Below are 17,572 nucleotides of genomic sequence, written 5' to 3' on the forward strand. Positions count from 1 at the left end.
ATTGAGTGACTTAAACGATTGAGTATCTTTCGTACAACTAGGATATATTTTTCTTAAACTTAACACAATAATAAATAAAAGGTTATATTTTTAACTTTAGCCTAATACGATATTATTTTTTAAAAGTTAAGTCGTAACTCGTAGGAGTATTTATAATTTTGATAATCACTTAGTTTTCTTTAAACAATAAAAATTCCGAGTGGAACGGTTAAAAACAAAAAATATTTATATTTCTACACATAATTTATGCGTACCAACTTTCACCGTAAAATACGATCTTTCTTTCTCTAATAAAGAATAGACCACCGTAACAACTCTCGAGCGTTTAATGACCACATTTAGACTTATTTAGCTGACTGTCACCGTTTTTCGGCATAATACTCGTATCTTCAGTTTCCTGTATTATTATAAAATCTGTATTTAAAACAAAAGATTGACATAAATTGGTACATGACCTGTGGCAATGATAATAATTGTGTACATACTTGATTTGATATATTTTTGATGAACGATGATTTGACACGGTTTATTTGAAAGTAAGTATACCTACTTAGTTTGTGGTTGTTTGCATAACTATTATTCTAAATTAATTAAGTGATTCAAAATTTAAAACGTATTCCCCGTTATAAATGCTTATAATAGACATGAGAGATGAGGTACAATGGGTTGGTCATAATACTCGAGCTTATATTAAATTACACGAGAAGTTTTGAATTATCACCATAAGCTATTCAACATCCATCCAAACAAGTTCTAAAGCAGCTCGTAACTAATCTACGTCCACATGAAAGCGCGGAGAAACCTCGTAGATAGTACTAGATAGCCATTTGTCATGCAGCGATGTAGTGGGACTGGCGACAGCTGCGCTATCGTTTCATGTCGGATATCGTGGTGCACGCGCTTGGCATTACGACTCCACTTGCATAGTTCAAGAATAACTACTTCCGTGTGGTGTACGATAAAGTACACTTTATATCAACAGTATTAAATTACGCATGTGTCTCTCCCTCGAAAATTGAGAGGAGGCTTGAAATAAGCTCCACCACGCTTAAAACGTACCAAACCACACAAAATGCATGTGTTCTTAATTCAGAAGTAAACTTTATTATGTTTCAGAATCTAAATTCAGTTCGACGTTTAGAGGGATTTAAAACTAATAAAATTGTTTCAATCAATCTATCAATATCCACTATTACTAAATTTACTCTCTATTGCCAATTTTATTATAAACTCCTTATAAATTAGAATTTGCTTTTCTCGTATAGTAAATTAAAAGCTTAAATGTTTCTCATAATAACCAAAAAGTCATCATTTCATACATAGCACGTGTTCACATTACATCTACTCATAAAACTACATCATCAAGAGGTTAAAACCCTATTACCAGTTAACCTGCTTCGTTAACATTTATTAACAGCAATTTTAACGCCAATGTACTTAGACCCTAATAAACGAAACAATCGGTCCACTCTACCCGTTCAAATAGTAGAGCTATTAGAACACTCCCGTACTAACATATTCATGAAATGCTCACAGCTAGCGACTCATCGCTAGAGTACGTGATTCATGCAGCGATCGTTGTGATATGCTTTGCATGGCTGACAAATTGCCATCTTAACATGTTGCTTTTTGTTGCTTGCCTAATTATACAATTTATTACTGCTGAAAAAATATTTAATGCTCGGGTATTTATTTTTCCAAATCATTCATTTTTGCGCTGATGTTTTTTTACAAATAATAAATGAAGCTGACTGATTCTTACTTTGAAAGTTCTAAAGCTGATTTGAAAGTTTTAAACTGTCACATAAAATATTTCCTATACCTACTTATGAAGAACTTTAACATAGTTCATATTAATTGATTCATAACAATGAGATAGAATACATAGCCCTACTATATAATTGGAAGTATTTGATTCAAGATTTTAGCAAGTGTCAGTGACTGTATAAATATATTATGAAATGTGCATAATAAGGACTTAGACGACGATCATTCACTATCGAAAGCAATTGACATTCATGATCGCCTGACTATAGCGACTCTACATACATGAAGATTAACCGGGAAAATATCTTGAAAATATATTGATGCATATGTTGCCTATTCAATTAAATTAGAACAGTTTTAAACTATTAAAAGTATACTTTTATAGTCATTCTGTTATGATATTTGTAATAAAATTATCCTTTTGGGATTACGAATTGCAAGTTTTATATAAATCGAGTTTCAAAAACCTTCGTGTTTTATATAAATTCAAGCTTCAAATTAAATTTAAAAAAAAGCAGTAGTAGCAGTAGCAAAAGTTTTTGAAGTAAGTATGTAGAAAGTGACAGTCATTGTTGCCTCAGGCTGCTATGCTAAGAATGGAAGCAAGTGATACGTATAGTGACAAAAAATCCACGTGTATGTTACTCATCAACGCGATAATGCGTTTCCTTTGTAAGCAAACAGTGTAGCGAGGCAATTGGCGTGAAGATCCAAACGATGTACAGACGAACCATTAGGTGAGTCAAGAAGTAAAACCAACTTTAATTTTATAACTTAAATTTTCTATCATTTTGGTTATTAAAGTTACAAAACAGTCTCAAGTTGCGACAAGTGACTGTCGCAAAATGAATTGAACAAACTCCCATAATATAAAAAATAAAGGTAAAAATCCAAGTTCATCTATCCATCGAAAATCCAAAAAAACAAAGTTAAGTACAGTTGGTGATATTCGAGGAAAGAGATTTTTTCATTCACTTGAAACAATGCTCCATACTTTCAGGAAAAAATCCTAATGCATTCACTTTTAATGACCTAGAAAGCCCCGTACATGCTCCAGGCACTGTGCATGACGGAATTGCATTTCATAGCGTTTCAACCCCATGCCCTCATTGTCGTTCACAATCCCTACGTCACACAACGTAAAACCATTTTCCTTTTTCACCCAGTTTCTGAGATTGCCAAGATTAGACTTTCGTTTCTTTTTCTCCCATTCCTTGTTTTATTCACATTCTTCAGAATGGTCATATTGATGAACATTTCGTCAGTTTTTTTTTGGCATTCACCTAATAGTTATTAATCTCTAGCCTTGGGTCTTCTCTCAAAATATGAATAAATTGGTCCATGCATCTTTTGATAGACTATACTTTTGAGAATATTCTGAAGAACTCTGCCTAAGGTTTTCTCACTGATAACGATGTTTTCCCTCGCCAATAAAACAAACTGTAGCTTATGTAATGTTTACAAGAATTTGACAATACCCGATTCCTAAAACGTAAATATTTTCCTGCAGATCAAAATAATATTTCACAGCATTAAAATTTCATGTCTTACCATGCATCCCATTGTCTTTAAAATCCCGACATAAACAAAACATATATACCTACCTAACCATTTTTGTTTTCACTCAGTTTTAACGACTGGCAAGATGTGTTCTGTTTCTTTTATCTTGGTCGACATTAAAGTGGAACGCTCTAGGGTCGATCAATATGATGTTGGTGTTTATTTACAGGTCAGCTAATAATAACAATCTGGTATCTCTGTGTCTATTAAAAGAACAATGATACTCAGGCGGTCTAAATTTGGCTCGCAACTCCTACATGTCTGCGTTAATCAAAACATTTTCAAAGTTATCAACAACAACAGTAGCTCTGTGGACTATACTTCTGAATAGGTATATCGTCTATTCTGGTCTAGTATCAATTTGGACCGTTCACAATTGACTTTCACGCACAATGTGGCACCGTGGCCCCAGCAAGGAGTAATTTGTATGAGTAGAGAGGTCATGACTAGGAGTCGTATTCATAACACAAGTTATGAATATAAATTTAAGAGCATTTTGTACCTTCATATAGACTTCTATACTTCCTTATATGTTAAATTGTTTCTCTAGTAATTCTCATTAGCGTAGTGGGGTTGAGATTAATTCAGGTGACCCTCACTCATGGACAGATACCCATGTCTAGCAGAGGGGCATAAAATGAGCCATTTGTTCTTTACTTGTTACTTAGCTATTAATTATTACAAATTTAATTAAACCATTTTTATTATAACACAATATAATCAAACTTCAACAGTAGTCTTAGGTGGGCGTTTACGACGCAAATATTCGTCCATTATGATTTTAACCACACTTTTATATTTGTCAATGTTTACGTTCGCGAATAACGACCGACGTGATATTGGCATTCCCGTCCTGTGTGTCTTGCAGCCTTCAGTTCAATTTATTTTATACAAGTGCCATCTCATAGAAACAAGCGACGTCCGGCTCATTGGAGAGGGTCGGCTAACGACACGCGATTGCATTCCGCTGAGATACGTACTCATCGCGATAGAGGCTTAGTGAGTACCTACCAGGGATGTGTGGAGCTTCGTAACCGTAACCGAAACTATCGGATATCTAAAATAAATATATATCCGAAACAGATAAGGACGGAGCTTAAATCACGTGTTATTATAACAAGCTTTCGGCCAATCAGCCGACGCTGTTCAGTTACGTCACAAATAAAAACATTCTTTATTAAAAAAAATATAATTCTTTAAAAATCTTATATCCGTAATCGAAACTATAGAAAAAGCCGAAATATTTCGATATCCGTAGCAACATCCGAAACCGATATAATAATTTTAATAAACTCGTATCCTGATCCGAAATTTCATATGCATAACATAACTAGTGAGTACCTAACACGGGAAGCAAACGAGTACCTACTTGTTGATATGCTTCTTTACAATTTTTTATAGCATATGAACACGTGCATCGTCGCTTTATACTAGCCCTGATTCATTGAAATTATTGTTGTTTATTGTAATTTACAAAGAAAATTAACCTTTTGTCAATATTCTTGCACGCAGAGGCTGCTAATAAAAATAGCTAAATAAAGAAAGACAAACATACAAGATACGCGCTAAAAACATAACCCTTCCCTAGCAGTCGGGTAATAAAAATAAACGACACTTTTTTGTATAACTTTGGATAATAAAACGAACTTGCTGTCAAAACTCTATATAAAAAAAGGCTCTACCTGAAACTGATCACAAATGCGCTGCCTGTCTTGAAGATTAAGCCAGTCGCCTCGTATAGAAATCTACCAGCAACCAGTCCTCCAAAGTCTTCCAATGAAACGCAGGACTGCTTCACGTAGAAATGTGAGTGGCAGTGGTACTCTCCAATCGAACTATACTGGTTTGAATCATTGTTCCTTCACTTAACTGAAATACTGAAAGAATTTCCACTCTACACGTTTACATATATAACATGTCTTCTATCCGTATTTATCAGGAATTGGGGCATAATCTACTACAATTCTAGAGCATCCCTCGAAGTAGTTCAGACAACCCTCAATAGAGAGATCACATGCGGGCCTTCAAACTAAAATGATAAGTATAAAGGCCGCAAATGTATCAATGAAAAAATATTACAATGCACTTAAAATTTAGGTCATTAGCTGACCCTTCAGTCTTCCTCTTTCTATTCGTAAAAAATAGCAACAAAGGGAGCAAAAAGCGCGGGCGCTTGCGTGCGACAGATGTGCGCTCGTCCGCGCTCCTCATTGGTCGGCCGGCCGACAGATGCTCGGAGCCGACCGGACCGGAATGATTTACCAAATTACCACACCACTTGCTGGATGCGTTTGTTTGCCTTGTTTGGTGGAACTACGGCCATTCCACGCGGGCCTCGTTAATTGGATCAGGTGTGTATGTAAATATTAAAGGTAATAATCATGTGGTTGCGTAATAATATACCTATATTATGATACTAAGTAAATAAATAAAGATCTCTACTCTCATAATTCTACACTAAGATTCCCCGTATCGTAAATGTGTGTACACATACAAAAAGACAACTATTAATTTATTATATACACTCAATTTGTGTATATCATAAATTATTTTTTTGTATTTGCGTGCTTGCCCGAGGACTCAGCCGAGAACGTTCTGTGTTGTAAACCGAGTAATGGTATCCATAGTGCCACACGAATCAAAATTAATAAAAACTTATATTTTTTATTCATTAATTCATTCATTATTCACTAACAAATATGATATTTTTGTCGTAATCTATTTTTACAACGAAAGCATTTCTAATTAATGACTTTCGAATGTAGCACTAAAGAGCCACTGCACGTGCATTTCATTGGGTTCTATAAAAACGTCGGCTTTCCATCTGAATGTTGATGCCAATTAATTGAATGATTAATTGGTGTCACCATTCCCAAGTAGGCAGTTCAGTTTGATAGCAATTAATCATTCTATTTATTTTTATTTGTGTCGTACGTTAATTTTACTTTTCGATGTATACGAACATTTTGAATCAATCTATAAGTATCGTATAATTTCTATAACTTATCTTCTTATATCCATACAAATTGTCTTTTAATTTGTTCAAGTACTGCTAAGAACAAAAAAACTATTTTGATAATACCAGGTTGATTAAAAAACTGGATTTTATCACCCTGCGATGGCAGCATCAGAAGATGTAGTAATAAAACAACATTTTTTCACAGCCAAATGCAATCAATATACGTTCAGATGAGCTCTTATATCGTATTAAAGAGGAATCCGATATAAGTGGCTCTTGCACTAGCTACGCCTACAAAGTATAATAAGGAAATAACTGAGAGAAATGTGTCAGAAAAGTGAGAATGATATTATTTACAAGCAGAAATTATGAAAAAACGTTTTCTCTATAAAAAGGCATGGAGTGCGTTGCCAAATTTAAGCCTTCCAACAATTCGGTATGCTTGGACTGTATACTACACGAAAGATCATATCCCAACCCCTATCATATATTCGTCATCTTTCCACTTAAGAGAATGAGATCATAGACTATACGAACGAAAACGCGGACAAAACCTGGTATATTAAAAATTCTTTATCCATAGAACTGTTTAAGTAGGACGCGGGGCTATGATGCCATACCGAGGCCGAATGCAATTAGTCCGGTGCGTAGCGACACTGCATTCTATAAAATGTTCAGCTGGCTTTAGAAAATGTATCTACATATCTCCGTATGGTGATCATTTCAAAGATGTTGTAACTTTTCGAGTTAATGACACGACAGCATTACGTAACTTTAAGATGGTCAAGGTTTGAGGCTAATGTTACATTTTAGTGCCGTGTAGGTTGAATACTTAAATCGTTCACTTGTACGAATTTCGTCAAGCTTGTTATCTTTCCTTTACGTGGTTTTATCTACCTGTATCTACCTGGTACCGGTACCTGGCAGGTACTGAATAAAATCGGTACTCGGATAAAGCTCTAATTCTTTGAAGTCAGATTTGGATATTGCTTTCAAAATAAAGAAAAACTTAAGAGTTCTTATTTGTGTGTAATCAGAGTGGGGTCCAGTGTCAATTATTCAAAAAGTAATAGAATGACGCTGATGACGACGACGAGGGTTCTCGTACAAACATATCTTAAACGAAGAAAGATGCCTTCCGAATACGACCAGTAACAAGTAACTGTTACTGAAGAGTTTAGTTTTAAATTATTCAGCGTTACGGTGTAGTGAGACTGATCTGAATACTAATGGGTACGACCAGAGTTTTTTACATTCTACAAGATTTGACTCACTAACATCAATGGGTGAACTACGGTCTTTTCCGATACGAATGATAGGAGGTATTGACTTGTAAATTTGTAAATTCCAACGCATCTCTCAACGGAAACCTTTACTGTTTATATTTACTTATTTTTAGCCATACGCTGCGAGTTGCGAGTTTGCAAATGACAGGAAAATCAAAAACCATAAAAGGATGCAGTAAATTAAATGGGACATGATTGAAATTCTATGGTTCCGAAAATGTTTCCGTGAAATCTATAAACCAGCAAAGCCAGTGTTTATATCTTGCTCTATTTATATATTTTACGCTATATTTCTAGAATCCAGGCTATGTTTGAACCAATTATAAGCCGCATGTGGCGGAGTACTACGCTCCGCAATTCAAAAAACCCAGCGGTCGTTCACCCGGTCAAATTCCTAGCTCGCGTTCCTTTGTTATCTACGCTATCTTCAGCGCATCCTAACCCCTTGCACTGTCCTAATTAACTTCTTTGTACAGACGACGATGCAAAGCTTGCACAAACTCAACATCGTAAAGTGGATAAGTTGACTAACTACGGGCTTGATTTTTTAGAAACAAGATAACTTTTTCGTAACTATGAAAGCCGCATCCTATTTGTTTACCTATCCCATGTTTTATAAAGCCTCTGTTTACAAGAAAGATAATTAACATCACTATTACAAAATGACATAATATGATGACTTATATTATTATAGTTTTAGGTAAACTAGGACACAACATCTCGTATTACGCAACTCTGTATTATGCGCTTTCCGATAAAGACACAACGCATAATAATGTGACTTAGTATGCCTAGTGCTTGCAATATATGACCAATTCAAAACCCTTTCATTTTTATTTTGAAAAATCCATTGCTCAATTTAGTGTTCAGCCGCAATAAAAACATAAACTCTTGTACAAAATTGTACGCTGCTAAACCGGTTTAAGCTGTCAGCCAATTTTGTTAAATTGATACCTTTCGTGTCACCATATCAATACAATACAATGGGCGGTGCATCGCTACTACAGGAGTCAGTTTTGTGAATATTCATCATCTCCGACAAATAAACAAATAGTAAGCATTCACACGCGCATCGTATTTTGTTTTCTGATTACATTAATTATCATTTATTTATTTGCACTGCCGCCGCGATAGTGATTGTTGGTTGAGACGGAACTACTGTTTGTTTTGGTATTCGTTGAGTAATATTCACTATTATCTGTTATATCAGTGGGCGGCGGTCTCAAACAAACACCTACCGTATGCTGTCAATTGGAAAATTGATACCTCAATAAAAATATTGTTTGTTACGCGAGACATTGTGACTGAGGACGCGTAATACGAGTTTCGAGAATACGATAGTCATCAAAGTGTAATGGTTAAGTCTTAATAATAATACAATAATTTATTATTATCGAAGAAATTAGTGTTCACTCAGTCCAAATTCGACAATAATCATACAAATATTGATACCAATAGAGTTCATCCGTACCTAACTAGTTGCCATAGAAATAAAAGAAAATCTGTTGATAAACAAGAGAAAAAAGGTACTCACGGTTTTGTATTAGTCTATTTACCTACTCATACAAAGAAACATGACTTATCTACTTAAGTAGATAATTCTCAAGTTAAATAAGATTGTGATTAAAATAAAACAAGTTGAAAGCTGAAGCCTAAAAATATAAATATGTGAACTGAAATATAAAGCCTAAATGTAAACACAATGCTATAACAAATAGTAAGAAGCGTAAGAACATGTATCGATAAGGATATCGGCTAAGGTACGAGTCACGGCCGAGACCTCCAACGTTTCCAAAGGCCAATGTTCCGATGAGTTCACGTCGAAAACCTAGAATTTAACACGGACCTGAGACTCGCCCACTGTTTGCTCTAACTGTTATAACACTTATGATCACATCTGCTGAACAAATGTCGTAAATCGTCATTCTTTTCGCGAAGTTTTGACATTTTTGCGTCTCATAATATTCCCACATGGACTTAATTAATGCGAATTTGAAATTTAAACAGTTTTATAATAGAGTCGAATGTCTTACTTAAAATTTAATTTGTATTTGTGTGTTACATTTTAAAAGTGAAATAATCGAGTCAGATTAAAGTAGGATACTTTTAAATGTAGAGTTCGTTGTCCTAACTCTTGGTCTTTTCAATATCGATTTGTCCTTAAAGTGTACAGTTTTAAATTACATTTAAACACAAATGGCAAATGTAGAGATCTATTACCGGTTTAGTCTTGGATTAAATGTAGTGCATATAAAGCTACAAAATAATATAGACAATCCTATTTTACTGCGTTCAGATATCTTTTCGAGTTGTTAGTGGACATAAAAGAACCACAATAACCACATTGAAGAATTGTCCGTGATTAACTGTTTTGTTTATCTACTTGTCTATTTCTACGCTATTTTTGCGTAAAAAAAAACAAAAGCTTCATATTGATATATACTCGAGTTTGATCCAAATAAGTGTCATCTTTGAAGATTAAGATGATTTCTTGTTGTAAGATATTTTACTCAAATTAAAAATTACATACAAATAGTACTTGCAATAGTACAAAGCAATAAATTTGCTACCGATAATTTTTTCTTTCCGATATTTTAACATTTCTTTAATATATTTAGATAGGTTTAAAATATCACTCACCAAGAACGAGCAGCACCGCGAGGGCAGCTAATCCTCTTGAGAGTGCCATGATTGACACAGTCACTTTCACACTTCACAGTACACTTTTGTCACTTCCAGAAACAAAACAAAAACTGTCGTGAATTAAAAAAAACTAAATCTCCACCAGCCGCGGTGCGGCCGGGCTTGGCCCGAATCTGAAACAAAAGAATTTTATTGCATTATTTGTAACACTACAGCGCAATACTACACACTTTTTTCATTTCTGAAAAGCCCAGAACAAGAGTACCTAGTACGAGTCACGAGTACGTGAACGTAGCGAGACAAAGAGCTTTATTCACAAAGTGTGGACGTTTTGAGCGGAGTAAAAATTGTGAATCTTCAAAAGAAGTTAGGTACATGTTATTGTTATTTTTTTGCCCTAAAATTCACACGCGAATCACTGGAGCGATAATCACATAACTTAATCGCAAAAATATTTAAATTGAAACTTTAATCTTATATATAAAATTCTCGCGTCACAATGTTAGTTACCGTACTTTTCCGAAACGGCTTTACCGATTTTCACCTATATGCATATTCAGTAGGTCTGAGAATCGGCTACTATCTATTTTTTTACCCCTAAGTGATAAGGGTTGTTCACCCTTAACATTTTTTATTTATATGGCAACACAACGATTGCGGGTCAGCTAGTAATATAATATAATTTTAGGTAGTAGAACCGGTTACTGCCTCACGGCAGCAGTGTTATCCGGTATTCTGGATGGGTGGAAGGGTGTGAAAAGACCGAGACAATTATACAAAATGTTTTAACTTCAGGCGTAGCATCATTGATCGCATTTCAAACAGGTCTCCAATCCTATCTGGAGTCGATTACTGATGTCCATAGTCCATAAGTAGCAGTAGTAGCACTACGGGCTCGTCTACTACTTGTACATTATAAAAAATACATGTCAGGTCAGTGCACCATGGGGTTACCAGTATCTACGATTAGCAACGACATAAACGAATTAGAATATTTATGTGTAAGCTCCCCAAGGAGGTTGGCGCTATGGTTTGCGTGACAAAGCCACGCGCAACGGCTGCGTTAAGCATATTAATTACAATTACGTCTGTATTTTATTGTTTTCGGTACAAATAAGATAGGGACCGCACAACTAATGAGACTATTATTTTTTGAAGAACGTATTATGAGTTATGACTACAACCATAGATTAGTAAAGATACTTCGCCGCCTTGAAATTGAATGAAACCACAAATGGCTTATTATAGTAAGTTCTTTTTTTTAATTCTTGACAAATAAAAACATTTTTAGAAAAAAATTACGAATAAATAACTAATACTGCGTAATTTACAATTACAATGTACAATTTACATAATAAATAAATAATTATTTAAAATATTTTAGGGACATTTTAGCATGGAGACGTGGCAAAACTTTTTTACGCAACTATTTCAATTCTCAAAACTGGGTACATTTTCTTGTTAGGAGTGAGTAATGTTTACTAATCTATGACTACAACACGTTAACTTACTACACATTACTACAACATCTTTACATTTACCTACTACATATGTTATCCCTATCCCCAAACTCCTTTAGGTGTAGGTACATATGTAATTAAAATAATTTAAGCAGTGACATAAAAATAATGTATTAATTGTATAAATAAAAATATTTATATGTATTATAAGAGTATTATCAATACATATATTGAAAGAGTACTGATATTTAATGATCATATTTTCAAACTGTGATTAATGAATTTAAATATTTGATATATTTTACTTTGTTATTTAAGTTGTGTTCTCACACTTTTTTTGCAACTTGTAATTTCAGTTTGCAAAGCTGGATTTCGGGTAAATACCCATTATTTGTCTATTAATGATTAATTAAATTATTTTATGATAAATTTAAATTACTATAGGTACATAGGTATAATATGAAACAATATAATTTAACTTATATAATACTAAGATCTATATGTACCATACTGTCCTAAGTACCTTATCGACTTTTGCATTATATTAATAAAGTTATAATATCGTGTCTGGCGAGCTGCTGACGTTGGCTAAAGCCGATTGAATAAGCGCTCCGGAAGCGCTCCTTATGGGCGGGTGTCCTCTAAACACCAGAATTAAGCGGCCATGACATCACTGCATTGAGCACAATAAACTCTATCGAACGATTTAAGCAATGTACGTTACAATACTGTACTTGACGATACAATAAAATCATAACCAAAATACTAGGGAGATATACTCTTGCGAGGCATTCCAGCTTGGTCCTCAGGGGTAGCGGCGCATCTGTGGGCGACCTCAGGTACGAATATCTGGTTCTATCTGGGGTTGATTACAAATGTCCATGGGCGGCAGTAGCCACTTACGATCAGGTGGACAGCATGCTCGTCTGCTACTCCTATATTATAAAAAAATCTCATCTGGAGTTGATTACAAAAGTTCATGGGCGCCGTAGCAAGTTAATTGCATGCTCGTTTGCTACTCCTATATAAAAAAAAAACTTCAAAGGAGATTCTTTCCAGAACTCTTTTGGAACGTCAATAACTTATACTTACTTTATAGGGCTTCACAAGATATTGCTATGATGAGGAAACAACGAGAAAAATTCTATAATACGGCTATCCATAAAAGTTTCTTAGACAATTTTATATTTTTGGTTATACCTACATTTTTACTTGCAATTTACATTTTTTACACGCTTTGTTACACAGTGTTAGTTTAATGATACAATTATAACAATATTGATAATAAATACGAACATGTATTAAACATTACATAATGGTTATCAAGCATGTGATATAAGTGACAAAAATATTTACTACTATCGGGCTCCTTATACGCATTACACAGTTCTATAATAAGAAAATGACTTATTTATGATGTTTTATTATTTTTATATTCTACGCTACCATTACATGGCACGCAACTTTTAAATATAGGCACTAGCTGTATAAATACAGGCCTATAACGCGGAAAATTATAGTAAAGTAAATAAAATCGAAGGTTATATTATTGTAGCAATAAGTACGATTTCAAAGTATTAATAAAAGAGAATTGCCATTTTGAGGCAAGTTAATTCAATACAAAGACCTCATCTCGCTTATAATATAGTCGGATCCTTGAAAGAAATAAAACATTGTCACGTTATTCAGACTTGCTTAACTTGTTGACCTTTGTGTTGCCTCTTATTTTATTAATTGAGATTTAATTTCTGAATAATTCCGAAAAAGAAAGAAATGCACTCGTTAAGACTGAGAAAGAAAGGCACGAATGGATTCAAAGAGTACTGAGCTAATTGGAGTAGTGCTTATTCGTAGATCTCGACGTAATATACGTAATCAACTCCAAATAAGATTATCTGAGGTCAGCCACAGATGCGTTGCTACCCCTGAGGACTAAGTTGGAACGTCTCGAATACTTAACACTATATTAGGCAGAAATAGATGTGCCTCCGGAGTCGAACCCCAAAGGATTCTACCTTCAACTTCAAGAATTCAGTTGCTGCTGAGATTCGCAACAGTTTGCTACCTCTATTATATGAACTGCGACTGTTCTGGATATCAGTATCTGTGTACATGATCGCATTTAGAGTTATGTATCTAACGTAGAGTTGTAAAATGTGTATTCAGTGGAACATTTGTAACGTGTATATTCGTATGTATCATTATTTGTAAATGCTGTAAGCATTTATAAAGTACATATACGTTTTAGCTCCTTACTTGTGTTACTTTGTCTTGTTCCCTAAACATTCCATGAACACAGATATAAAATATTTACTTATATAGAAAAATATAATATATCTTATGTACTAATATAGCAAATAGTTGCCGAAAACTTGTCCTAAATAAAAACAAAACTACATATAACCGTTAGTGCTACAATTTAAAACATTTGCCACTGCGGTGGCAGCACGGTCGCTCGCTACGGCGTACACACGAACGTGCGTGAGTGAGTGGGAGGTTATTTCGGGCTCCATTATCCAGAAATGGCTACGCTCCGTTTATGTTTGAATTTCACAAGAACGTTTTTATTGATCGAAAATGGTTTCGGTTAAGATATATGTGGCGATCATGATAAATGTTAGTCCTGTTATTTTTATTAAGAGCTCTATAAGTAAATCCTTTCTTCACAATTAATGACAATCTTCCTCACAATCAAGGGAAAATCACTAGGATAGGACTTAGGATTAAGATTTTCATCAATTAGGATTAAAAATATATTTTAATTTTTAGGACTTAATAGTTTGTAATAAGTACTTACGTTTTTTTTTGTGAAATTACCATAATTTTTGTATGCTCTATTTTTCTGAAGAGGCTTCAGATAAAATGTACTAGACCAATTCGACGTAGTTTATAAAAAGTTTAGCGCTTCATTTAGCATAAATCAACTGTCTCAATAAAGTAAATGTCAGTCCTTTAAGTTATAATTACTACAAAATTGTATTTATATAGCGCATACACTTGATATACGGTAATGCAATCTTGGGCCTTACCGCAAAAGGCACCACGGTCAGTAGAGCAACAATAATTTCTCAAGCCAGTGGTTACTTTACATTTCTATTTTCATTACCATTATGTGTGAATGAAACATAATGGCAGACAAATGTGAGTATGTGGTACAATGTGGTTCTGTGTTCTACCTATATAAGTTGATTAATTTTTAAATGATGATATATCAAACTTAAGATAATTCTTAATTCTATGCTGTGTAAATTAATGACTGAAAATTGTATAAAAAGTCTGATCGATAAAACATTGTAACAAAAATTACACTAGTAATCATAAATTTAATCATTCAGATGGTAGACATTTCAACGCTAAAACCAAGACTACATATTGATGTAAACTTTTAATGTAAACGACCGCTGAGAGCTCGCAGCCTGCAACAAAATTGCAAACTTATCTATCCGCAGACAATTCGATTCGGTTGAAAATCCGTGTTCTCCAATCTCGTCTGGTGAGTACATAAGTTGAGTGCATATCTACGAGTAGAGTTTGCGCGTATGTGTGTCTCGAGCTACCAAGAAGCGTATCGACTCGCCCGCTGTCTGGGAGGCAGCGTTCGTCACATGCCTCGGGGCGACCACCCCCGCAAGATCTTACTTGATAAATTCCCTTCTATATTCATTTTCTATGTAATAAGTTTACTCGCCCGACAGTAACTCTATTACTACCTAAAGAGACTCTTAGCGCGCTTTATTTGATTTATTAAGGATGGACTTTAAAGTACCCTTTTGACTATAAGTATTTTTAAACTGCGAATCATTAAGAATCATACAATTTTAACAGTGAATGGTGTGTTTAATAGGATTAATCATTATATTATAGTATTTTATTTACTTTACGTTATTGTCATTTTCTGGGTTACTTTTTGCAGATTATCCTATAGGACATCAATAAATTTTATCAGAATTTAGTTTTGTCATACAATAGATAACTCTATCCCCCTAAATTTCGAAGAACAGTTAACTACTCAATTACTTTATACGTTTACTTCCAGTTATTAAAAACCCATCAAATAGGAATTAGGCGACAAAAAGGTACAAATGGCTTGTTTTTAACACATTTCATTCCAAACGAAAAACAATACGTCTAATCAGTTTAAATCTCTTGTTAAGCTTTAACAAAAAGGGGTAGTGAAGTACTCGTAAGTACTTGACAATAAAAGTAATCCGTCTTTGCAGTGAAGTAATGTAACACCCCCGTCGTCTGCGTATTTCGTGCCCACCTACCTACCATGTGCTAAAGCAACAACTTATTCAAAGAACAATTGAATTGAATATCATTGCACTCGTACTTTAGTTGGTTATAATATAAGGTAGTGATTTTCGAAGGTTAACGACAGATGTCTGGTATGGTCGTGCCTCTCTACCTGACGTAGACATAAAACGGGCCCCGACCGCTTTTCGGTCGTTTTGCACCTGCCTTGTCGATTGGGCTCATTGTGCGGAAGTATCGTGTGGTTCAAATATTAAAAGAAACCTGCTTCAATAGATAAAAGATTTACTTGAAAGCTACAAAATCGTATAATTGATGCTAGACAACCTGTTCTTCGTTAAATGTTTCTTTCCTTAACGCTTTGTATTTGCATTAAAATATTAGTTCGGAACGACTTTGTTCCCCCGAACTGTAATAATATAGATTAGTTTTAACGGTCACAGCATGGGTAGGGGGAGTCACAGTTCGACCCTGCCTAAAACATTACTCACATAAATATCATATACGACATTATGCTGACATTTTAATGAATGAATACAACTAGTTGACTAGTAAAACTGTTCACTGAATTGTTGAAGGTACTATATAAAGAATTTTTGGTATGTCGTCTAAAGCTGTTACAAGTTATCTGCTAGTTTATTTTTAGAGAGCATCACTTTAAGTGTGCTCTACGGTGTTATACATGACGATGTCCTAGGCGTGGTCATATAATTGACTCTCGAAAAGTACTACTTACTCTACATAGAGCGTGAACCGTGAATGAGCGAAAAAATAATGGCATAAATATTTACTTATAAATCTGCGCGTTGCAAGAAGCTATGAATCATTGATTACTCAGAATATGACTGAATTGAAATATTTATACATTGAGAACACACTTTATAATATTTTTGAAAACATCGTGAATCCCAAGGGTCTCTACATTTACATATAATTCGTTACACGTACTACTAAATTCACAATTTCTCCACATGTATTTATCAGTTTTTATCATAATTATCGCAAGTGAAAAGGTAAAGATAATCGGCCGGCCTTTCTACTATAATTGATTTAAATCTGCGAAATCTATTAGAGACATTCCGGGCTTTACAGGATCCCTGTAAACGCATGGCTTGAGCATGACTGAAAAAATATTTATTTCAACTTAAACCCAGCAGCTAATGTTACATAGGGCATGCAAATGAATATTTCGGCATCTTTTATGTTAGAAATCGGCAAAATAGATTCGATATTAGCGACTGCCTACACTCGGTCAAGACAACATCGTTATCGATCGTGGTCGCGCGTCGTCCCTGCCGGCATTTTTTGCGAATCTCTTTGCGACTAACACAAAAATACAAAAGGACATGATTTGAATGGAGATTAAATCGTTACCTGAGAGAAGCGAGTGGCGGTTCAGCGCAGCACCCACTACACTTGAAATCACAACACACGCGAAAAGACGAGCGGCAACAACCGACCCGCCCAAGATATAGACGCCGAATGAGCAAGTACTATATTACTCTAGTACCTACAACATGAACGGCCGATGACACCCGGGGACAGAGAGAGATATATCGTTCCGTCTCGCTCACGATTCAGCAGCGTAAAGTGAGGGCCGAATTTAGACGAAATGGAACGTTTTTAGCCGATCCGTCAGGAGC

General features: G+C 34.7%; 1 protein-coding gene across 33 annotated transcripts in view; it reads right to left on the minus strand.

Moving 5' to 3' along the window:
* Positions 1-17,446, minus strand: part of Dscam1 (Down syndrome cell adhesion molecule 1) — a 79,640-nt gene extending 62,194 nt beyond the window's left edge. For all 33 annotated transcript variants that reach the window (XM_073082973.1, XM_073082991.1, XM_073082975.1 and 30 more), the window contains exons 1-2: positions 17,304-17,446; positions 10,213-10,388 (exon numbers count right to left, since the gene is read on the minus strand). In XM_073082973.1, the coding sequence (XP_072939074.1) occupies positions 10,213-10,261 (49 nt within the window). In that variant the 5' untranslated portion in view covers positions 10,262-10,388; positions 17,304-17,446. The remainder of the gene's footprint in view (positions 1-10,212; positions 10,389-17,303) is intronic.
* Positions 17,447-17,572: the final 126 nt, after the last annotated feature.

The sequence above is a fragment of the Epargyreus clarus genome, unplaced genomic scaffold (genome assembly GCF_041222505.1).
Source record: "Epargyreus clarus isolate Ecla_fem2 unplaced genomic scaffold, WU_Ecla_fem_2.2 ptg000018l, whole genome shotgun sequence".
In the NCBI taxonomy this organism is placed as follows: Eukaryota; Metazoa; Arthropoda; class Insecta; order Lepidoptera; family Hesperiidae; genus Epargyreus; species Epargyreus clarus.